This window comes from Motacilla alba, chromosome 8 (assembly GCF_015832195.1).
Source record: "Motacilla alba alba isolate MOTALB_02 chromosome 8, Motacilla_alba_V1.0_pri, whole genome shotgun sequence".
Lineage (NCBI taxonomy): Eukaryota > Metazoa > Chordata > Aves > Passeriformes > Motacillidae > Motacilla > Motacilla alba.
Window position 1 is genome coordinate 18,907,719 of NC_052023.1, and position 25,726 is coordinate 18,933,444.

Sequence of the window (25,726 nt, forward strand, 5' to 3'; positions counted from 1 at the left end):
CGGGAGCGGGGCTGAGGGGGCGGGCGGGAGATCCCGCCCCAGTGTCCGTCCCGGTGCCTCGGGAAAGCACCCGGCGCTGCCTGGCCGTGCGGTGGAAGGGGGAGCGGGCAAGAAGTGCGTGGGGTCACAAAGGAGCAACAGGAGAGGCAGAAGTGCTACCGGGGCGGGGGTTGGGGCGGTGGCCGCCGGCGGGGGTGGCGGAGCGGCCTGAGGGGCAGCGCCCGTTCCCGCGCGCGGCCGCCGGGGTCCCGGCGCTGCCCCGGGCCCTCAGCGCGGCGCGGCCGCGGCGCTGGCGCCGCTCCCCGTGCCCCGGCGCCGCGGCAGCTGCGGGCAGGGCGGGGCACCGGTGGGGCCCGCGGCGGCGGCCGCGGGGCGCGGGGCGGCGGCCGGGCCCTCGCCGCGGGGCAGGACAGAGCGGGCCGCCCGGCGGAACTCCTCGCTGCGCCACGTGTAAAGCAGCGGGTTGAGGGCCGAGAGCGAGCAGAGCAGCAGCCAGCTGGCGGCCTGCAGCGCCGGCGGCGCCGGGCGCAGGAAGAAGCCCAGGAGGCTCACCCAGACCAGGGGCTGGGTGCCCAGCAGGAACACGCAGCAGAGCAGCAGGACGGAGACGCTGCTGAGGCGACGCTGGGCGCGGCGAGGCGGCGGCGGCGCGGCGGGGAAGGGCAGCTGGTGCAGCAGGTGGAAGTTGAGGACGCTGACCCGCTTGGCGCTGCCCCGCACCCGCCGCACGATGCCGAGGTAGCAGTGGAGCAGCAGCGCTGTCTGGCCCAGCACGGCCAGGGCGAGGAGCAGGGCGGTGTAGCGAGAGCTGCCGTCCGACTGGGCTGAGCCCAGGGTCCAGAGCCCGGGCAGCAGCGGGACCGGGAGCAGGGCGAGGGCCCAGGAGAGCCCGATCATGCAGCCCGTGTGTCTCCGCTGGTAGAGGGCCTGGTACACGCTGGGCAGCTTGGTGATGAGCACGTACCTGTTGAAAGCCACCAGCAGGTGCGAGGCCAGGGAGACGGTGAGGCCGAGGCCCAGGAGCCCCCCTCGGAGCAGCCGGTACTCTGCCGAGCGAAGGGAGGAGGAATTGGGGGGCAGCAGCCCCAGCACAGCCTCCTGGGGCATCCACAGGGCGCACACGCTGAGGTCTGCCGCGCAGCCGTTCACGATGAAGGCATTGCTGGTTGTCTGCAGCTTCTTGAAGGAGAAGACTAAATAGATGACCATCACATTGGATAAAGTCCCTGAGATAGCTAAGACTGCGTAGAGCAAGGACAGAAAGATGCGGGTCCCGGAGGAGTCCTCCCAGAGCAGCAGCAGAGGCGAGCTAGCACTCCAGGAAGAGGCGTTGGGCATCTCGCTGAATGCAGCTCAGTTTTGACTTTGCCCTGTAAATCCCATCCTTGTCTGGGTCAGAAGTTCTGCTGCCGGAGTCCTCACCAAGCACACGGCAGGCTGTGCAGCTGAAGGACTCTAAGGCAGGTTTCAGTCATGCAAGCTGTAAGGTCCAGAAAATGCTGTTTGCAGTAAGGATCCAAAAACCAGCAGTGTCCAAGGCAGGTAGGCAGCAAGAGAGTCCACTGATTGTAGCTGGTGAAGGTGGGTCCATAGGGAGGCAAATGGCTGTTGGCAGACCAGAGCACGACTGAGGTTTCTGTAGCTGTGAAAACAGCAAAAGCAGCAGCACCTTGCAATCAGCAGCAGAAACGGCAGCAACTGATACAAAGCTTTGCAGTTTCTCCTGTGCCACAGTACGTACAGTGTATATCATTCCAGGAAGATTCAGCCCTTCCACTCTTCATGAATTATTCAGCAGATTTTCAACTTGTTAAATCAAGAAGAAAAAAAAAAAAAAAAAGCCAAACCCTATCATGCTCCAGAAATACTCCAACTACACAGTCTGACTCTTTTCTCTCTGCCTTACCAGTCTTCTGGGTCTAACCCATTTACACAACTTTCATTTGAAGCAAGGTTTTAAACCAGTATCAGTCACTTCTGTCTGAAATACGGTCCATTAACTGTAGAAATCTTTCTGCTGGATACTCAGTTTTTAACAGATTTTTTCCTGATCTTTTTTTGGTTAAGAGTAAGCTCAGTATGCTTCTGCAATTTTAGTTAATTTTAGAACTGGTCTATAATAACAATATACTTTCCAAATGAAATCTTTCAAACACAATAAATAGACCAATCCAAATAAGTACTGTCTTACTTACTTGAGGAAGCCGGTTCTCAATCTGAACATTTTACATCTCTTCATAACCTTAGCCTGTCTCAACCCACAGGAAATCCTGCATTGCCACCCTGCCAGAGGTGAACACTGGTGTTGGTGGGCACACAGATAACACAGGATCTGTGTAGTATTTGAAACGGTCTCGCTCCAAAATTAGTTCCTGGAGAGGTGACTAACAGCTCCCATAGTGGACTAAAAACTGATTGAAGAATAGGCATTAACAGTCCATTCCCAGATGGAGAATAATTAGTCATGGGATTCCCCCAGGAACTCTACCCTGCTTTACTCAAACACGGGCAAAATGGTAACTGTCTTTAACCTGGACAAGACTTAATAAGAAAGAAATAATAATAAAATTAAAATTAATAAGTAAAAGAACTTGCATTTACTTTGGAAAGGTTTTCAGATACAGAATGCTGGTTAATTTTGTGATGAGCTTAAGAACAAAGCTGCTTTTGCAGGTAGGTTAGGTATAGGCTACAAAAGCAAGCAATCACAGCTTGTAAGGCATTATCTGTACCAGAGACCTTCATAAGGCATTTTTAGATACTGTTAAACTCCTGATGCTAACAAACAGCAATGCCAAAATAATGTATTAAGAGGTAGTTATAGTTGCAATATACATATTTTCAAGTTTAAAAAGTTAAACTCTGCGGGTTAATGGATGTTGCAATACAGCACATCTTTTATTTGATAAAAAAGGCTCATGTTAACAATTGACAGAAATATTGATCCAAAGGTGGATTTGTTACAAACATGAGTATCTATGTTCCCTTTTAATTAATTTGATGGCTCATGTGCTTAAGGTTAAAGACATACCTCAGTGATTTACTTGATCAGGCCCTTAATTACCATTTTTTTTGCCTGCTGCACTTCACAGTGTAGATCTAATCAAGTGTCAAACCTTTTGAGGCCTTTCATTGTTTAGTTGTCAGTAAAGAACAGTTATTATAGAAACTGAAATCCTCCTCTTTCTGCAGTACTGTAATTGAAAAATAGTCTCTGAATTTGTAACAAGAAATACCTCCCTAACTGAAAAGCTTCATCAAGCATACTTTAAAAAGAGATTATGATGATTAACTGTTTCATGTTAGCCACAGAATATTATGCCCAGTAGAGACCTTTAGATTTATTTGATCCATCCATTCATGTTTTTAGAGATCTTGTGCAATACAACTTGTTCTCCCAGAACCAGATATATTCATATTTGAAGGAACAGAAATGGTAAAGTTCAAGGATAAGTGAACACAGGGTATAAAATAAATTTCAGGCTATTTCTTAAAAGCTACAAGGTTCTAAAAAACCTTCCTGACCTTTCACTGTTGCATTTTTTTGTTGTTGTTGTTAAGAAGTTGATTGTTGCAGAATACTGACTTATTTATGAATAAAAAAAGAGTTGTACATAAACTGGTATTTATGTATTTCATTTAATCAATTGAAGTCTAGAAATCAATAAAAGTCTAGGAAAAGGCCAAGGGAGAGGTTGATTCCTATGTACTAGAAACCTTTTAATTAGCTGTTCTTCCTGAATATTGTTTACTTTGCACATCCAAATCACCATCCATTATTCATCCAAATGCAGTGGCAGAAGCCTTTAGATTTTTTAGGTCAGACTATCACCAGAATTTAGGCAACTTGGAAAGCATCCTCTCTATTCCCAGCTTTCCCATTCCTTTAGAGTGGCTGTGTAACAGTTACACACTGTCCCCGTCTATTGCAAGAGAGGCTGACAGGCTAATAAATAATAGATAAATAATCATGTAATGCAATAAATTAGCTCAAAATCAGCAACAGGGTTAAACAAATGTTAGAACCATTTCTGATTAGTTTTAAATTGAAGGAAGGGCAAAAAGCTAAAGAAAGCTAAATTGTTTAGATTCTTATGCACAAAGAACCTGCTGTTGGTGGGACTAAGAGACCTGCTGCATATGCAAAAAAGTCAAGGTATATTACACCTGTAACAAGGGGCCTCACCCAGAAAGGATTCCTCAGTTCAGACACGGCTTTGAAATCGCTGTATTTTGAAATATAATGCCATCATCATAATGATTAAATACCTGGCATTATACAACAGACAAACATAAACAAGAAGGTTTAGAGAGATTGTTAAAAGAGGTATCTATCTTGCTAATGGCCTTTTGCAATGTTATCCTACTTTTAAGTACATTACATGGTTTACAGGAAAGAAAGCGACTTTGAAAAATTATCTTCAGTTAGAGATCAAATCATCAAAAGATCTAGGAAAAAAAACCAAGAAACAAGGCAGCTGGCTTATACAGGCATTTTATTATCAATTAGCTATATATATATATATATCTACATTTCAAAATTAATCATTATTTTATTAAGGAAAACTATTTATAACAAAGTAAATGAGAAAATTCTTTATGAGAGGTAGAATTACCTTATTAATCTATAAATCATATACAGTAGATTGTATACATATACACACATACATGCTACTTTGGATATGTTACATATACACACTTGCAAAAATGTACAGTATTGCATGTAAATTTTATTCAGTGATTTTGATTTTTATAGCTGCTCTCGGTATTGCTTTTGAACACTTTCAGTACAACTTTCCATAGCAATTTGTGATCTCATCTTTTACAAAATGATGCAGCACTTAACTTCAGTTGTAAAGCAAATGCAGGGTATTCACAGGTCTTCAGGAACAAAGACTGGCAGCTAAGTTTTATTTTCAAATTTCTGCAGCTATTGGTAAAACAAACAGGTAACAAATCTGTTTTGTTTTTGTCTTGTACACGAGGGGCAAATAAAATCCTCACAGTTGCTTACATTCTTTTCCCTCCTATGCACTTGTTAGTTCTGAAAATTTTACACATGATCTTTAGCACCTCCCTGTAACACCATTTCATCCTAAGCCTCGTTCCTAATCGCATCTGAGCTGTGTGTTCCACAGAGTAAAGAGCATCTTCCATGAAACAGGAGGCTACCTCAGCCATATGCTTAACAACAAATGTACAGGGTTACAAAGCATCCAATTGATAGATAAAAATGTAATATAGGACCAACATATACTGTATGTTGCTAAGGAAATTGTACAATACTGCCAAATGCAGGTTAAAAGCATGCGAGTATGCAGTGCTACCAAATTCATTGTACATTTTTACCAACTTCAGTTTGGTCTGCCTTCATTTTTGCAGTATATATTGCATAGCAAAAGTTAACACTCTACATTGAAAACAAAACATAAATCCTTTAAGAAATTGAATGAGCGTTAATTGTACAATTGAGTCATCACATAAATTACTTTGTTGTTGCAGTAGAAGATGTAATTACATCACATCTCAACAAATATTTTCCCTTTATTTTTCTTTCATTGTGTTTCCTTAAGAAACATTAGCAGCCAGAAGTGGAAAGCAGACTATGTATCAACTGCTTTTAGTTGATACTGTAATAACAAATCTCTCGCTAGAGACTTCCATCAAATTACCAGAAGACCAATTAGTAAAAAAGTAAATTACATTAGGCTCTAAGCAATAATGATGGACCCACAAAAGAAGAAAAATCTCCTGTTCATAAAAAATTATATCTTTGATAAACATGTACAAATTCTTTAAAATACACATTTTTGTAGCAAAGTAGACCCTAAATTAAAATATATACTAGTTTTTACATAATTTTTATATATAGTTTACCAAAATATTCTCTTAATACATATTTTAACACTGTACACAAGTTAATAAATGTCTTAATGAAACTCATTAGAAATATATTCAAGCTGTCTCAACATAAAAAAATTTAGATTTGTATATAACATGGGGTAGTAATTTCCATAAATTCAACTTCAGTGCATCTGCAGTAGTCATTAACAATAAATTTCTGCCTGTTAAGAAGTCTCCTCTTGGAGTTAAGGAATTAATACATCTTGTATTGAAGGTTCCCCCTTTTAATGAGCAGCTTCTTTTCCTCAGTTCTTCTCCATCATGAAGGACATTGACTTGAAGAGCTCAGCAGGTTTCACCAAAGCAGCAAGGCTTTAGTACTGAACATACCCAGACTGAAGGGACTGTGCAGAGAAGAAAAACTGATTAAAACTCACTGGAGAGGTTTTATTTATATATAACATGTATTCTTCACTTTAAGAGTAGAGGAAGAACAGAAAAGAGAAAAATAAACAAACAGAGTTGGTGGGGGCCTGAATCTCTACATAGGTAAAGATGAATAAAATAAAAGAAATTAAAATCAACTTTGCTGTATCTACACTTATTTTTCCAAACCAGTTTCTTGAGAATCTTAACAAAAGTGTTACAAGTCCTTTAAAATACCACTGCTACTGTAATTGAATTTTTTCCATTTATACTGAACGAGAATCCAACTGCTACTGTGAAAGTCAGCTTACTTTAGATGTGGATTCAGATAATGATATAGGAAACACATGATGTTATTTATGTTCATTATTGAGGAAAAAGGCTACATCAGTAATTACACAGATGCATAAGTTTGTTTATGACTACCAAAACCAGATGAAAATGAAGCACTGCAAATGGTTCACCTGGATTGGTAAGAAGTCAGTATAATTAAGAGAAAATAATGACCTGCTCTACTGTATTTATTTACATTTCTGTTTCTACTCAAGTCTAAAGTTTTAATAAAAGTTAATCAGCTTAGACAGTATCCAGTCATTTTATTAGCCCCTATACAGATGTGTTTAAGAAGTTATTCTGATGAATGTAAGTCTTGTACAGTGATGAGCTGTCCCAGATTAGTATGGTTATAAATAAAGAGCAAGTAGAACCCCCAAACATATTTTAAAACTGTATCAATTCTTCAGAATTCGAGAGAACTACTGGAGACCAACATGACTCCTAAGACAGACTAGACCCTCACAGTCTTCCCTTCCATTTTCCTACTATTGCTAATTAGTTATCACAGAAAATGCTCTTTGGCACCCATAATGAAACAGTACAGTGCATATATATAGCTTTATAACTCTAACTAATATCACAAAACTACTTTCCCCCTATATTTTACATCTCAGTGTATATTTTCAAAGTTGTCTTTTAAGTGCATTTTCATATCTTGAAAATTTGAGACCATCTGGATATTCTTTCCTAGGTAGAAAAAGTGCTGTCAGCATATAGATTTGAATACCACTGGCTTAAAAAGGTCTGGTTTTAGTAAGAGCAAGGCAGAAGGAATAGCCCTTCATTAATGAGCACTTGAAACTTCTCTCTTAATGATCCTCAAAGGCTTCTCATTTTCAGAAGTGCATTTTAACAACTGAAAAGATGGTTACACTTAATTAGTGCAGTATTTGAAATGGATCCATCAAAACAGAATCCCAAGTAAAGCTGCTTAACAAACATTTTTAAAAAGCATAAAGTGTGGTTGTATGCTCTCATGTGTTGTATGGACAGTAATAGATGACTTTAAGCTTGGACAGATGAAAGATGACCAGAAAGCACTTTACACCCTTAAAACCAGCAAGTGTTAGTTGCAAAGAACTGAGAACACAAGCCCTTCACTCAGCAGACAGCAGTAATCAGGAATTCTACATCATGATTTCAATGAAAGGAGCAAACCACAAATTAAAGATTATGAAGTTTAAACTGATATTCTTAAAATTGTTAGCCATCCAAGTTACAAAAAATATGGGAAAAAAACCTTCAAGAAAACACATTAAAAACCCCCAAATATCCAGCAGCGTACATTGTTTGGAAACAGGATAGCATGTTTTGGCAATTTTCCTTACAGTTGGGTAGGCACAGTTAATTTACTTTCAAATAGAGAAATATGTTTTTCAGTGTGTTCCTACCCTCATCATAACTCTACTTCGCATCCCTATGATTTCATCCTAATGTCTCAAAATCTTTTCTGAATACAGGGAAATAGTTAAACCTAAATAGTATTTTTCTTCAGATTAATCTATGTGACTTCAAATAAATTTCTATCACTAAAAACATGGTGATACCTGTAACAACTGAGCTATTGGAAAGTATACAGACTCACATTTGAGTTTGAAAAATTTAAATATAGCAGGAGAGGCTTGTTGTTTTGATTTTTCTGCATTTTCAGAAAAGTCATTTGTGTTCAAATCTCTTCACATGTCTAAAGAGATTGACTGTAAAGTTTCAAAGCCTGTAATTGTGGGTTTTTTGCCCGTTTTTCTTTTAAATCTTTTGAGGAGTTTTCTATTTTAAAATTTACATTTGCCATGACTCAAAGTATGCCCTATGCTTCTGAAAGCTTAATTTAAAAAAAAATCCATTTTTACAAGTAATTTTCTGGATTTAATAAAATATTATTATACTAAATACTAAATATTATTAAACAAAATCGAGTTAAAAATATAAGAGGAGAAAACCAAAGAAAATTGACTGCTGAATTGCCAAGATGAGAGTATAAAATCAGGTAATGGAGAAGAAATCTCAATGTGTATTCCTACAATGGTCCTATGCCATGTCAAGCTCGCCATTTTATACCCAAGTAACAGACATTTAAACAGAGAACTAAGAATTAGATTGTTTCACTACAGTTAAGGATATCTAATGAAGTTTATGCTGAAACAACTGCCTAAATTGCTTTCAGTTTTCTTCAAGAGGAGGCACAGAAAGCTTCCTGGGAGAGAAAATCAGCACCAAATCCACTGAGACACGAGAACTGTATTTGCTGATGTGGGACTGCAGGACCAAGCCAGCCCGAATTTGAACTCTGTTTCAGGACAGAATAACCCCACAGCATTCAGGCCTATTTGTTAGATTTAAACATGCCCTCTCCCCAGATAATTGCAAAAACGTAACTTAAGTTTTCGGAATTGTGCATCAACTCTCCCAAAACACTGCTGCAATAGGAGTGTTGCTGCAGGCAAGAACCACTGTGAATGCACAAGAGCCCCTAAACTAACTCACGATGCATTAGAGAAAATGTACACACATACGATGGCCGTGGGTCTGCTCCATTTACACATCAGCGAGATGCACTAGTGCTTGGTTTTTGCAAAGCCTGTCCTATCTCCATTAATTCTAAGTTCTTATTAAGAAAAACCGTGTTACAGGTAAAGATGATGTATGTGAATTTTAAAACACTGCCAACACATCTCAATTTTTTGGCAATGTTTCCATCTTGCCAGTTTCCATGACAGCTATAGAAGCAAAAGGTGACTCATCTTAAAACTACCCAGTTACATATTCTCCAATAAAAATACATTTTAAAGAGTGATATTTGGATTTAGAATTATTGTAAGAACAAAGAAAAAAATCTTACAGCAGTACCTTAAGTGTGATTATAGTTGAAGAGAGTAATTTTGCAAATGTTATTGTGAGACATTCTGTTTAATCAAAACACACACTTTGTAAAATAAAATATTTATTCTATTTACTGGAACAGCAAGTTTTCTTTTTTTTTCTTTGAAAAATCAAGCTTTTCTACTAGTTCACCAGCATAAACACAATAAAGTGGATTATAAGCTTGCACTGATGAAGGACAAATACCATTAGAGAAAAATACATGTCAGACAACAATAGTTGCAGTCACACTTATTTTTTATTCTTTCTTTCTGTTAAGTGGAATGTGCAACAGCAGTATTAATGCTGTTTCATTGCAAAACACTGGGGAAAAAAAAGATCAGTGAATAACCTTTCTCTTCCATACTGCAGGAAAAACTCACTAATGAGTTTAGTGAACATAAACTAGAACTGAAAAACTGCTGTGCTAGCCATCTCAAAATGCTCCTGAACCACTCATTTTACCAAAGATAGATAAGGAAGAGTGATAAGGTGATTTTCTAAAATAAAATTACTGCATTATTACAGCTGGTTAGCTTGATATCTAATTCAGGGAAGGGAGATTCTTGGCAATTAAGAGAAAGGGAATTAATTAGTATCATTTAAGAGTCCTTTGATGAGCCAAATGAATAAACATAGCACCAGGACATGTAATAGACTTCTGTCAGGTACATCACCTGATGTGCTCCAATTAGAAAGAACACAAACACTGCAACAAGCCTAGGCTGGGCTGTCACGACTTCAAGTAATTTCGGCATCTAAAGCAGTGAAGTGGAAATGATTAAACAGAATTCTGTTTTTAAAAGAATTCTGCCAGAACTGGTAGTTTGATGCTACTCCATATTTTGCTGATGAGCTTCAGACCACTGGTAAGTGCCACCAAAAGCAAAACAGCTGCATGTCAGGGGCTGAAGTTGTAAGGAAAAACCAATCTTCCTTGATGGGTTAATTTGTCCCAGAAGAGGAGGGGAGGGGAAGGAGAAAAAAAACCCCAACCAATCAACTAAAAATAAAAAAGATGATGCTTTTTGACAGAGTTCCACATGAAAAAAAATCCCAAATCAAACCAAAAATCCCTCCAGGAATGCAGGACACAGGACTCAAATAAAATAAATGGAAGTCACCATCATCAATGGCAACAACTCTTTTTCTTTGCCCCCTCCCCCTCAGCTCCCAGTGCATTACAGTCAAAGAAAATAAAAGAAGCTATGTAGTTATAAGCAGGATAGCACTGCACAGCACCTTTCTGGACCAGAATGATTGAAAAAAATGAAAGAATTTTAACACTTTCCAAAAGTGTTAACTTGATTTTCTTTTAATAAGCTGAGATAAGTAGCATGAGATAACTCCACAACAAGAAAATAAGACAAAGGGCTACAACACTGACATAATAAAGAGATACAGAAAGTTTCAGGTTAAAAGTGAAATAGTTTTAAGCATGACTGTTCAATCAGTGGGACTAATCTTTCAGAAAAAATATGTAGCCCTCAAAATAACCATCTGTATATTTGCCAGTGAGCTGCTCACTACCAGACAGAAAGCATTAGGAGATTAAATAACTGAAAAACCTTCTCTTGTCTTAAACCCCAGGACATCACAGTGACTGCACTCAGTCAATTGTGCATAAAATGGGTAACAATTTAGTGCACTCCTCTGTGACTGAGGCTACAGGGTACAGGGCTACAGGGTACATTTAGAACAAATGCATTAATCAGAAAATACATGTTTTCATATCTGAAATACATTACAAACAGGAACACTTTTTACCCATTATTATATTGAAAAAATATTACTTCACAGGTAAATCAGAAACTTGCACTTTGCTATGTAGACTCTGCATGGCATGACTCTTTCTAAGAAATGCTGCTTCTCACATCACAGCACAGAATAAAATAGAGTATTTTTAGCTCACCTCACTCTTCAGAGAAGACTGGAGATAGAATCTTGTTTAAAGATCTTGCTGCATTTGACTGTGTAACCTCTACTCCTCAAGAGCAGGCAAAATCAAGCCAAGAATTATTCAAAGGTTATATCCTTTATATCCCTTATAGCCTTCCATGCATTATTAAGTCACTAAGATAGGTAGAAAGAAAATTAAAGATGTTCTTGTAACAGGAGAATGGTGTATTTTAGAAAGGTTTTTTCTTTAAAAATGCTTTCCATTCAACCTAAAACTTTACACTATGCCTAAGATATTTCATTTAAATGAATGGTTTAAGACACTTAATAGTTCTACTGCAGAGAGACAACACTTAATTTCCTTCTTCACTGCACAGAGCTGTAATAACCTCTCTGCTGTCAACATGGCTATTTCACCTGTTCACAAGTTGCTCCTTTCTTCTTCCTCAAACTACACAGGAATCAACATTCCTGGTTTTTCTCCCTTTTCCTAAGTCATCCTTGTCTAATAAAGAAAGGCATGCTACAATTCTGGAAGTTACATTGTAAACCACCCCCACTCCCCACATGAGATTTGGGGAATTTTTGTGTCAATGCCAACTATGCTGCACCTCAAGGGTTTATGAGGTTACAGAGAACCACAGCACTATCCTACAATTCTGTAACTATCTAGACACAAAAGAAACCCAAAGTGTCACCAACACTTAATTTCCTGTCCTATGCTCATGGAACAAACCCACTAATTTGACTTTCAATGTAAAAAATCATATGTAGCATTAAGTTACAGCAAATCTCTCCAAAGGAGGTGACAGTTCTTAGCTTCTAAGATGTTATATTTACATTCAACCTTTAAAACTGCTTGAGGAAAATAGGCTTACTCTTTCTGTAATGCTTTACATTATCATTTGGTACCCTTGTAAATTCTGGCCATTGTGAATGATGTCAGCTTATTTTCATGACTAAGTCACATTACAATTACTAGGAGTTTCTTCCCCTTAGGATGCTGCATGTAAGTTTACATGCATATGCTTTATGCACAATATGTAGCTGTAAGTAAAATATGGAAAAACCCTCTAAAAATGCTGCTAACAGCATATAATTTACAAAACAAACAACTGAAAAGAATGGGAATGGGCTGAAAGAATTAGTGTTCAATACGTTAAATATGAGACAGTATTGACAGTGAGACACTTAAAAATCAGCCAATTTACCACTTTTTATTCAGATGAGTGATTGCTCTCACCCACTGGTGGTACACTGACTTTTAGTTCCAGTATACTCAACAGGAGCAGAGGACTGAACTCCCAAGGACTGAATTTTTGTAAGCATATTGGATTGAAGACTGGGAACACCTAAAAAGGATGACTTTCCAGAGCAATCGGAATGTATCAACAAATGAAAGACTCATCAATGTATCTCAAACAGATATTCCTTCCTGGCTTGATATATACCTTTTCACCTCTCTCTTCCTCTCTATGCCTGAAGAAATTAAACCAAATTAGTTAAACAAGAACAGTCCTCTTGTTCTAGAACTCGTTCCATCATAGAAGAACTGTTACAGTTTCTATATCTCACTTGAAGAATCTGAATTATATATAGTTTATTACAATCCCATGTATCAGGGAAAAACAGAGTCAAATTTAAGTGGTGAAGGTGTGGCAACATTCAAGACCTCCCCTCCAAACAAGTTTCTGCTGCTGTTTCAAGTGAAGCTTAAACTCAATTTCAAACTCAGTGTGGAACAGTGATTCTAAGATCGTGGAATATTGGCATTTATTTCCAGATAAACTGTAGTGGATAAGAAGCTTTTTTTTTTTCTCAACAAGGAATCTTAAAGCATCAAGAATTCTGAAGAGCTGCTTTAGTTAAGCAGATTCTAACACAGAAGGAAGAACTCACCGAGTTAGAGAATACAGAATCACGTTCCCTCAACTAACTTCAATGTTCTGTTTATACAGATTACATTTCAGTCACACATGCAATTTAATTCCACAATGGAACAATGAGATTTTATTTCCTACTGTCATCTATCCTCAGAAATAGCAATTCATACTCCCAAGCTACAGAGATGTGGCTTCTGAACTGTGAGTGGTGCCACAACCGAGCTGCTAACAAGAGGGTAGGTCCTCCACTTCTGCAGGAAGAAAAGAACACAGCCCATGAATGACCTTTGGCAGGATATCCTAGTTACATGCAATGTATGTTATTAGCTGTTTTAAGACAGACTCACCACACCCAAAACCACTAGCAGGTATAACACCAGAACTTGCTTTATATGAAACACTTTATCAGTGGTAAGGAAACAGAAGAGCGATGTGCAATACTCTGAAGTTAATTTTAAACAAAGCCAATTTTATTTCCACCCAGTAAAAAAAAAAATCCTAAGTGTCAGAACTAGTAGAGAGAGGCTGACAGGCTCCCTTAATCATAGGCAAAATCTATTAAAAACAGTGTACTATTTTTTATAATCAGTAGGCTATCAAATCCTTGGAAATCAGGTATTTTAAATTGGTTTTAGATTTACAGTAGTAGATATGATTATTTTTCCCTAACATAGATGAAGCTGTTTCTGATTTCATAACTGAAGCTTCTCTAGTCTCTCTTCTCTACATTTCGTATAGAAACACTTTCAAGTTGCATTAGTTTATCTGTACATCCTCTTTATACAGACTCTTTTACACAGAAAAAGAGCACAAAATAAGCCCAAGGTAGCAAAGTTGTTGAGGAATAAAAGCTGCAATGTGAGACCATTAGAACTATCTTGCTTATAATACTGTCCACATTTGGTGTTAGAAAAGGAGTAGGTTTCAAGTCAAGAGCACTAACTGTTCAAATAAGCCTTATCTTTAAGGATGTTCTACCTTCTGTTTACTAAGATACATACAAAGGCTTCTTAAAATCTGTTACTGCACAAAGATGAAGACAAATAACTTACAGACTGTGTTATGGATAATTTGAAATAAAATCTAAAGGGTAAGAAGGTCCATAAAAAAAGTTATCAGAAAAGTTGTGAAGTTCAGGCACAATTTACATGAAGCTTCCATGTAACAGATGCTTAGAACAGATGGGAAGAAAAGCAGCTGAAATGATAGTTAACAGACAAAGGTGCTGTTCAGAAACATTAGAGGAAGCTGGAGAATGATGCTGAGTTAAGATTTTTTTTGCAACAGTTTTGCTCACAGAAGCAAGGAAGAAAAGCATCAGTGAGCTGCCTGAAAGTGCTGTTGTGACTATGACTTACAGGAATGGCCTCTGGTATGGTGCTGGAGGAGCTGTAAGGCCCATAAAGGAAGGCTGGTGCATAATCATCTGTCACGGCGCTGTGAAAACTGCTTGGGCTGCTCAGGTTGTTGCCACTACTGCTGTTTCTGTTGTATAAGTTGTTGTTCAGTTCATGGTTTTTTCTGTGTGGCAGCTGCAAGCTGCCATTCAGGTGACTGGAGATATGGCTTACAGAAAAACCTGTCCTAGGGGACGATGATGTCATTTTGCTCTCATCACCATCTGAAGCAGCATACAGGTTCCCTAGAGAACTGGCTAGTCTGGAGTTTATGGAAACGCTGAATGGAAAACACATGCAGGGAAAAAAATATTCACAAGGTATGTAGAGATAAACACAAAAATGTAACAGACAATTCAGAAGACATTAGGTGAATAACACAGACCGTTTCTAGCTCCTAAGTAACAAAAAGCAGAATTCTTTGTGAGGACTTTCCAAGTTTTGCTTATTCAAGCACTGCCCCATGACCAGCTTTCACCTCTGTCAAACCCTCATGCATGCAGGAGATGGTGTTAAAAGGTTTAGGCAGTGTAGTTTGTGTACTTGGAACAGTTTAAGAACTCCTCCTCTGTTTCTTGCTATCAGTTTTGTGATACAAGCCTTCATGTAACCAAGGAGTAATATGACAAAATTTGAGACTAGAAAGAGCGTGTCCTGAAATACCTCAAGCTAGTTACTCTGTTCAGGTAAATATTTGTGCACATATTTATTAAAAATGCACCAATCATTCTGAGTGTCATTTTATATATATAATTACTTAGGACAATAGTTATAATGGAGCTAAATAGTAATAAATCAAGGGTTCATAAAAAAATTAATTACCACTCCATATTCTGAGAGTAATAGTATATAGACTAGTGGGAATATCTACAAAACATCTATAAACTGAGATAAGTGAAAGAAACCTTGACAACCCACTTGAACAAGACAGTACTATTTCTGATGGCACAATCTGTATAAAAACTCTCAGACCAGTAGGACAGATTTTGTGTTTTGTTTGTTTTTTAAGTCTGTAGGCAACTAAAGTTTGGCTAGTGGAACAGCAAATCACTGTAAGTAAATTTAAGTCTTCTTATAGCCAAGAAGAGCAAGCACTTCATAGGCTGCAGATGTGCTGACAACCACAGTATGATACTGCAAGCATTTGTACCAAAATGAGAAGAAGAAAAAAACCTTTTAAGGTTAGAGCCTGAAGACATGGAAAGTCTGCTTATTCTTTCTGCAGATGGTGAAGTGACTGCCATCACTCTGGAGGCCTTCAGAGGAGATATGGATCCGTCCGTGCTACCTGAAGTACTCAGTCTAAAAAGAGTGAAGAGTTCCAGTGAGAAGCAAGATTTTATAATTAAAATATACATCTCCAACACATATAATCTATCAGTACATAGATTGGTATTTTAAAACGTGAGAATTCTCAAGTCTCAGAATTCAACAGGAAAAATTCAAGTTTGCCTGCTTAAACATATTTTTTAAGAAAACTTTTCAGATATCCACTCCAAGTATTTCCCCTGCTGCACCTTATTAAAAAGTTACAAACTACTTTTCACCTTGATAATTTATGAAGGCCAAGTGTCCATTTTAATAGAATTATTGTAAGTTTTATCATAAATTTTAGAAATCTAAATGCAAACTTCATTAAGAGTACTTTTTGAGCATATAGAGTAAGTATGAATAGAAAAACCCAAAATTGTAGCTTTCATGAGGTCAGCATCATTTCCAAATGAAAATTTTCACAAAGTTGCACAGAACATGAAGCTCCTTCTAGGATGGGATTCTTAATGACTAAATCCTTCATGTGTTGATAATGAGCTGTATGTATGTTACACTGGACTACTCAAATTGTTACTATTACAGCTGTCCACATTAATTAATTAAAAAATTAATTTTCTCTAGTCCTAGATCAGAGGATACAACAATCAGACCTTAAAGGATGAAAAAACTTGAGTACAGAGCTCCAACTATAAGCACAGAAGGAAAATGACATTGAGGAGCTTTAATTACACACCAAGAAAGGGTGAAACATTCATTTCCAATGCTAGACATCTAGAGAAATCCAAATCAGTAATTCCGGTCACAAAACTGAAAAAAATGTGCTCTTTTCAGTATGAATGCTTGATAATGACAGAAATTTTGTCTTACATATTGTATTTTACATTCACTGGGCTTAAGGCATGCAATTTGCAGGTATTTATAAAGGTTTGTTACCTGCCTATGCTCAGAAGTTTGAAATAGTGATCACATCAATTGATTAGCAATTATCTAAACCACAGAAAATTAAGACCCTAGTCAAGTGATATACATTTAGAACTAGAATTTTAAAGTCAGTACCTGAAGGGTTGTGATATTGACCTGGTGTACAGTTTCATGTCTTGCAGCCTAAAGAAACAAAAGCAGCAATCTTTATCCAAGGATAAAAAACCTTTCCCCTCTTCCAAACCATATCTGTGTGTCTCAGGTTGGCTTAAAATATAAAAATAAGAGTTAGAATTATTGACAATCAGTGCTTTAATTTACAGTAAAAGAACAGAAAGTTACTTCAGGTTTAATTTCAAAGTTCACATCTTTACTGGTTCTGAAAAATTCTATATTTCTATAAGGAGTACAGAAAAGTAATTATAGAAAGATAACTAAGTTTGATTAAGATTTTGTTCAAGTCGTAAGTTCTAAAATACTAGATATAAATTAGAAAATTTTAAAGTATTATTTACATTATCTTTTACAGCTACACAGTAACAAGGCATCCCTAAACAGAGAGGCAGAGGGCAAAAAAGAAGAGAAGAAAAAAGATTAATAAACCAAATCTGCAACTAATAGATACATACCTGGAGAAGTTTCCACCACAGAAGGTGGTACAGGTAGTACCACTGCCTTCAGCAAGATCATGTACTTGCCACACAGATCTGATAGCATGGACAGAATTTAAAACTGCAAATTACCTCAGACTGGTATAATTACCTCAGAGCTCCAGTCGTAGCAGAAGAAGGCTGTCGACGACTTTTTAAGGCATTCAGCTTATCTCCCTGTGTCATCCCATTCTCAGCTTCCACATCTCTGTCTTCAGAATCATTCTGGGAAACAAAAGCATGCAAGCAAGGGACTCTATCAAATCCTAGGAGCAGCATAGTCTGAAAGCACTGAGTGTCTCCCTTCACAAAGATCAGAACCCAGAAGGCTGCTCTAGGGTCTTCTGCAGACATGGCACTAGTGCCATGCATAGTGCTGGTACATGAAATGTGCCTCTGTACAAACACACTTACACAGGGCTTTTGCAGAACCTGACTTCAAAGCTCACAACGCTCAAGCCTAATGCCGGCACTTATTTACTTCAAGAAGTCTGTTGGACATTTATACACACCTGCATTAGTATTAGTTAAAAACTTGGAATAAGCAGATTTTTGGTTTTCTGAAGGAAAGCTGACTTTTTGTTTTCCTTCATTCTCAAGAAAACAACTGAAAATCCTGAGACAATGACTTTAAATAATGCAAACTTTTGGAAGCTTGAAAAATTACCTGTAACAGTTTTAAATGTTACTTGATTTTTTTATTAAACGGAGCTTTGTTCTAATTATGACCTAAAAAACCCTAGAAGTTATCTATAGCTAGTTACTAAAAGCTCAGCTTCAGTCTGAAATTTTTCCTAAGAACACTTACCTCCTTGAATTGATCCAAGTCTTGTGCTTTGTTCAGACTGTCACTGATGGAAATGTCATTTAAGCCACAAAGAACTCTGTTAATGTTTCCATCAACTCCTCGCTGCTTCTGCTTTGATCGGATGAGATCTCCCTCCCGCCATAACATCGCTTGCTTCCTTCAGGATACAAAACCAAAGCCATTCAACACATTTGCATACACATAAAAAAAACAGACAGACTGCCAACATTTGAATCTTCTGTACATCTTCATCTGGAAAAAATTTACATGTGATGAATCCTCTTTTTCCTATTTGTAATGGATTTTCTTAAAATGTTTTGTCGCATCAAAGTGAAAATGCCTCTAAGTAAATGTCAGCGTGCCATCAACTCAAATATATCAGCATAACCACCACAATTATAAATGCACAACACAGAAACCACTATGACATTAAACTTACTGTCTACATCACTAACATTCATTTCCAGTCAGGATCAAATCTGAAGCTGTATTAAAACCATACATTTGTTTGCCTACAACTACTAGCTCCAAATGAGAAATGTTTCAGGCATCATGCTGAGGAATCTGATGGAGATCATAAGCTTTCTACCAAGTACTTATTTAATCTTTAGTTACAACAAAGTAAAACCATACAAATGATACCATTTTAAGATTAATTTTAAGTGCCACAGATGGTATATAAAGTATTTAAAGACTATTATTTTGATGTTAATATTTAATAAATCCTATTTGTTGATTTAATTTTTTGTCCCCATCTGTCCACTTCCAACACATCCGTCTAACTCTAAATTCCCCAGAACAGAAACATTCAGTCTTGAGGCCCTGTGCCCCTCTAAGGGGACAAAATGCATAGAACTCCAGAGAAGCTGTCTGCTTCTGAGTAACTCAGATTTCAATCCCCAATTAACTAACCTTAAATCTGTTGAACAGGCAATAACTTAACAAGTGTCAGTAGACAAATTAGATCCTATAAACAGTGAGAGATGGATAGGGATGGAGAGGAGCAAAGAAGGTACATATATATGTATACATACTCTTCCAAGAAGTGTTGCTGGGGTCCTATAATAGAGCCTGGGCGACATATTCTTATCCAAGCAATGGCTTCAGCATGTGTGAACTTGTAGTGCTTCATGATGTAACAGGCAATCAGTGTTCCTGTCCTCCCCAGGCCAGCTACAGAAACACAAGAATCAACAACCACATAAGAAGGAATGAGCATTCCAGAATTATCAAATAAAAGTATGGGATGTAAGAAAACTTCCATGCAATGTTATTCACCATAGCAGTATTTGAAGAAATCATTTCTGATTCAGTGTCCCATTTATCACATAATTCAATTTCAATTGAAAAATTCTACTCCAAACTTTGTTTCAAAAAAGGCCAATATTTTTTAAAAAGCCATGATCAAGCTGGATACCAACTTCATATTTATGATACCAGTAAAAAAACTACAATCAAAGCACCTTTGAGAGGACAGCACAAATACCTAAAACCCAGGGTACAAATAGATCACATCTCAACAGAGAGCAACTCATTGGGTTTTTCTTTTTGCATCAGTTTTGTTGTGAAACCAGCACATAAAACTATTCACTGCTATCTGTATAAACAGCAATGACTGTTGGCCAGTGTATAATTTTAGATATCAAGAGCTTAAAAAAATTAACCCATTGCCCAACAAATCCCAAACTAATCCTGTTTTTAAGGGGACAACAGAGACACAGAGAAATTAGCTTTTACAATCAATCAGTAAAATCTCAAACTACAGAGTGAGAATTAATCTCTTTCTAGCTCATGTACTAGGTAAAATGTTTCCCCATTTAAAGCTTATTTCCCACAAATACAGTATTTGTGATTTACAGTCTCACAGAAGCCTGCTATTGTTTATGTACCAACAACTACCCAAATGGAAACTCCCCAAGCAGCCAGACATTTCTGCTGACAACTCTATATACAACTACAAGCTCTTTACATTTAACCACTAACTCTGACTTTTTTGAAAGTGAACATCATTTAGGTAGGAGGAAGGTAGAAGTTCACACATAGTGAGGGTCCATAATTGTAGCTTGGAGGACCAGCTCTGAAGACTCATTTAAAAGGCAAAGTATTGATTTCATTTCTATCCTCCAACATTCTGCTAAGGTACAAACTTCCCATTACAATCCTTTGCAATTAGCTGTTCTATCTCATCTGAGACAAGCAGTTTCTAGAGTAATAGCTGTGCTCAGGACATCTCTGCAATATAACTCTGCCTGAGTTAACTGTTGATTTAAGACTATAGAGGATTATTTAGAGTAGTATAAAAACTAAAAAGAACACGATTGTTGATTTGCTTACTAAATGGTCAGAAAAAAGACCAAAAATACTTTAGTGGAGAAAGCACATCTCTAACTCACTACCAAGTATGTTATATTCCTTTAGCAGCTGAGCCTGGAGAACAACTTACTAACAACCTCCTGTAGATCAATGGTTTATACTCTTCTTTAGCCAAGTACCAGATGCCCAGCTTATCAATGACAGTACTTTTGGGTTCTAGCAACAGTGACAACTTGTTGGAAAATAAACCTGTTTAACTTTGATATGTATCTTTTTGTTCATGGGAAAATGATGAATAATACTATTCTTGCTTCTGATCAGGCAAGACATTTGTCTCCACAATGTCCTTACAAAACTCTAAACATAAATCAAGCTGAACCCCTAAAAGCCTTTGTTAATCTCTCTTGACTAAGCATGTTTTGTGCATGTTCTGGCTGGTTTGCTGAATTAGGCTGGTTTGAAATGCTGGCACCACAATAACTCAATATCAACTTGAAATGTGGAATTCATACGCCACAGAAAAATGTAGAACAGTCAAAAAGCACAAAGAAAACCTTTTAGTGTTTTGCATTTCCTAGCCAATTATCATAATGCTGTGAAAGCATAATGCAAAAAAGAAAACCTGCATCAACTAAATCTCAAGTTTTCAAGTCTTATTAAAAAAACCCCACAGAACAATGAACAACAGACTGTCAGTTCCTGCAAATAACAGTGTAGGATGTAAGGACTACATATACACAGGAAAATAAATATTTGGCATATATTTAGTCAAGCACCATAAAGCATTATTACTCACAATCTGAAAATGTTCTTAAATGCTGTATTTCTGGGATACACTCTATGGATTTATACTTATTTTGAATTTCAGTCAGAAATGAATAGGTGCACATACCTTTACAATGTACAGCAATGGCACCATCAGCATTTTCACAGATGTTCAGGAACCTCTGGACTATACTGTCACTTGGTGTGCTGCCATCGATGAAGAACAGATCATAATGCTCAAAACCAGCATCAGTAAAGCGTTTTGCCTCATAAATTTTTTTGTTTAGTCTTATGATTGTTGTGATGTTATGCTTCTTGAAATAAGGAAAATAGGCTTCAGGTGCATGAAGAGGATAACCTATAAAAAAAATAAAGCCACAATCATTTAATGTCCTAGGTTCATGAAGTTCAAAATCCCACTAAACAAAATAGCACCTGAAAACTTTTTGAATAATAAACACAGTAATACTAAAAATGCTTTAATACTTTATTTAGAATAGACATGTTAAGTGATATAAAAAAAAACTGTCCAAAAATGCTCATTAAAACCACTTTTATAATAAAAAAGTATTAGGAGGCAAAAAGTTAAAAGAAAATCTATGTGAAATACTGTACTGTCTCACATTAAGCCCCCATTCTTCTCTGCAAGGGGATTTATACAAAAATCTGGGGACATGTATGAATTCAGCATTTCAGAACAGCTGTGTATCTAGAATCAAGCTGCAGATCAAAGCATAAAAGCATGCTTGAAGAGGAAACACTCTTTTTATGGAAAGTAGATTGCTCATCTATATTATGGACAAGAGAAACAGTCAAAGGATAAACTGCAATACCAAAATTATTCCTGTCCTACTGGGAAGTAAGAGAGCTTTATTGCCTTGATTCTCAGTTGAGAGACAAAAGGATCCTCTAGATGAAGATGGGGGGGGAGGGAGGGAGGTCAATGACCAACCACAAAACAGCTGCTCAGGTCAAGTCATATATGCATTAGTAAATGCAATTTGAATCACAAGATAACAAGGAAAACGTAGCTTTGCAATGAGTACTTGCAATCACCTGGGAAAGGATTATTTCTAGTTTCGTAACTGCATTTTAAGCGCATTAATTTAATAATTTTCAGTTATATATGTTAAAAATAAAACAGGTTTTAAAAATTCCGTGGAACAATTTAAGTAAATTTGGAAAAAATTCTGCAAGAAAGGGCTGCAACAATGACTGGGGAAGAAACCCAAACCAACCAGAATATTTTCTTTCTTGATTTTGTTTAAATTTTCAGTGGACGCTTTGTAAGCGGCAGCATTTCAGCCATAAAAGAAACATGAGAGAGCAGAAGAAGGGGATGGGGAGGGCAGGTACATATTCAGAAAATATGCTCACATAAACAACAGGATGTGGCACAAATAATATAGTCAAATTTAGAAAAAAACCTGAAGGTAATATTTAAGTGACTGATTTTCCTTTTAGCTGGACCAAATCTCTACCTTCCCTCTGTCAGTCAAGCAGTCAAGTTTTTCCTTTTTTTATTCCACTAGAATCACATTCTCCAGGTTCTTCACATTCCCCCAAGTATCTTCAGTAAGAAAGGCAAGCTTCTTTTAACAGTCTTTCCTGATCTGTGTCACAAAACTCTTAACATAGTCTTCTGTGTTTAATGCAACTCACCTTTAGTTCTGCACACTTACTGTATCAGGTGTCAGGTTCCAGGAGGATAGTAAGTGACCTGAGTCTCTCAGGCACTTTGTCACAGGATGGAAAGTTACTGACTGTTAGAAGAATTGAAATTCTTCTGGCAAAGAAGAATTCCAAAACTTTCTGAATTAAATTCTATGAGCATATATAAAATGCTCACTGGATAATTATTTCTGAAGATTAAAACTGATCTATTATCCTCTATTACCTTCTGCTTTTTTGCTGTGATGGTTTTACATGCTGGAAAAATAAGATCATAGCACAGCATTAAAACATACACCGTACCATTTTCAAGTTTGCTTTTCGGGTGTGGTCCACTAAAAGCCAAAAATTTTCCTGGAATAATCCAGTTGAAGTCGCCATTTTCCACTCGCTACAAAAATTTCAGAAGAGAAAAACATTTTAATATCTGTATATACAAGGTAAAAAAATTACTCAAGATTTTATTTTACTCTTTACTGTGTTCTTGTGGCATTAAAATGAAACACTTCAAAATGTAATTAGCTAGCTTAACTGTATGGGACAAATTAAACATAAGCTGCTTCTCAGATCTTAATGAAATGAAATGTAAACACTCGCTTAAGTTTTCCAACAAAAGCAGAAAGATCCTTTATGTAAGATATTTCTCCTTGAGAGGGTTCAGTATTTCAGGACACCTATTAATAACACTGACAAACACCACCATTCTTCTATGTTTTAATCAAAAATTATGGAAAAGTTCTTCCTTGTGAGGCAGTAGCTAAAAAACCCACTTCACAGAAAACAAATTAAAAACCAATTAGCCTTCAAAACAATTACCCTCTCCCTGTAGAAACTGAAATTTACATATTGGCATAAACTCTGATGAGCCAGTAATCACAGAAGAAAACTGTAAATTAAATAAATAGAGTAGATTTTAATAAACTTTCAAACAATGACATTTTGCATTTCTTGCTCGCTTTTAAATGAAAACCTAAAAAGGCTCTTCAAATTCTGTCACTCCTGAAAATGAAAGCTTCTTTGGAAATATGGAACATGAAGAACATGAACTGTAGCTCCAAACTGCCTTCTTTTCTTTCTTTAATTGAAGACTGCTCATTCCTTGTTTGGCAATGCAGTTATTCTCAGCATGACTTTTAAGGACATGGCACTCTGCTCAGCTGCATTATTAAGCTTGTGTTTTTAGCTCTCAGCTCATCAGAACATCCTAATGAGTGAAAGGTTCTGATAATGGACATCACTGTAATCAATTCAGCGACTGTTTGTTCAGCTGAGCCCATTAGGCTTGCTCCCAATGTCCCCACACAATGGAAACTCCTGGAAATTACCCAGGTTGCATAAGGACTAGAGAACCAAGCTCAGTGCCAAGGCAGGACCCCTGCCCCCCACCAGCATTACAGACTGACATCTTGGCTCTGCAGCACCCCTACTCCCTTTAGGGAAGAAGTCCTGCTCAGTAAGCTAAAAATATTTTTGTATTTCTATCACCAGTTTTATTTGTGGATTAAGTTCCTGATAGTTACAGGGGTCATGGCGAATAATTTCAACGTTGATCAATATGAACCACAGGTATCTCTGTATAGGTGTGTATGTGTATGCTCAACATCACATGCAAGCACCATTATTACTAAAAAACCCAATCAGTAATTTACTTCCAGTCCAACAAAAGGGGAATTAGCTGCCTTGATAAGATAGTAAGATGAAAGAACTATAAACATGAGAGAAAATTTCCTTTCAGCCTGCTCCATTTAAGTTGTATGCAACTTTTGTCTACAAAACCACACATTTGAAGACCTAACATAGCAAAAACCTGTAACACTGAAAGGTTTTGAAATATAGCACGGGACATAACTAAACATAAAGCTGACCATGAGGTGTGGAAAAAAAAAAAAAAAAAGAAGACGTACCAAAAAATGGACAAAAAATTAAAGATGATTCCAAATTCTTGCTTCTTAAACTCAGCAAACAGCATATCATAAACATCATTCACATGTATGTACTTTTCACATGCTAAAATAATGTTAAGCCTTAAACAAGATAATGGGATAGCTTTAGTCAATTATTTTAAGACTCTTTTTCAAGCAGACTAACACCTACCATACATAAAGAATTCCAAACTACCATTTGTTTTTAGAACAAGTTCTTTTTGTACATAGAGTAATCAAAAAGCAGCAATTTCATACTTCAAATTTTAGTTCCTGTCCGTTTAATTTTGGTAATTCTGCAAACGCTATACCAATTTTTGAACCTAATCATTATGGAACGTTGTAGAAGGATTTCTGTATCCTGCAAATGCTTTCAAGTTTAGTGAAATAGGCAGATTTGTGTTACAGACTGCCTTCTGCAGACATCTACCGCACAGATGTGCTGTCAATTAACTTTTTCCACTGTTTATTCCTCTTCACTTTCTTGAACATTTATGAAGCATTTTAGTATGTACCTGAAATACATACAGCTATAGGAAATGCTTTTAAAACGGAGATTTTCAAACTTAGCAACTTCATTCTCATTACTTCTGAGTTTTCTGAAAATTGCAATAGAGTGGAAGAATGTGGGAAGAATATTGACTACAGTAAAGCAACACAAGTTTAAAAAGAGAGTTAAATTTATATTCAAATATGTAGTACACCTCTAGTTTACCCATCTTTCTCCTTAACCAATACAGTTGCAGTAATTTATAGGTTC

General features: G+C 37.3%; 2 protein-coding genes across 5 annotated transcripts in view; both read right to left on the minus strand.

Moving 5' to 3' along the window:
- Positions 1-267: 267 nt before the first annotated feature.
- Positions 268-4,366, minus strand: GPR88 (G protein-coupled receptor 88). The gene has a single exon (XM_038144552.1). The coding sequence runs from the start codon at positions 1,336-1,338 to the stop codon at positions 268-270; it is 1,071 nt and encodes a 356-aa protein (XP_038000480.1). The 5' UTR covers positions 1,339-4,366.
- A 117-nt stretch (positions 4,367-4,483) lies between these two features.
- CDC14A (cell division cycle 14A) overlaps positions 4,484-25,726 on the minus strand; it is a 48,812-nt gene continuing 27,569 nt past the window's right edge. For 2 of the 4 annotated variants that reach the window (XM_038144207.1, XM_038144209.1), the window contains 9 exons: positions 23,348-23,435; positions 21,501-21,731; positions 19,330-19,468; positions 18,296-18,452; positions 17,600-17,712; positions 16,973-17,020; positions 15,818-15,946; positions 14,606-14,924; positions 6,256-13,498 (listed from right to left, as the gene is read on the minus strand). In XM_038144207.1, the coding sequence (XP_038000135.1) occupies positions 13,412-13,498; positions 14,606-14,924; positions 15,818-15,946; positions 16,973-17,020; positions 17,600-17,712; positions 18,296-18,452; positions 19,330-19,468; positions 21,501-21,731; positions 23,348-23,435 (1,311 nt within the window). In that variant the 3' untranslated portion in view covers positions 6,256-13,411. The other 2 variants (XM_038144208.1, XM_038144210.1) reach the window with 2 other exon arrangements.

Coding starts and splice junctions, on each gene's coding strand:
- GPR88 (XM_038144552.1), bottom strand. CDS start 1,338: ATGCCCAACGCCTCTTCCTGGAGTGCTAGCTCGCCTCTGCTGCTGCTC.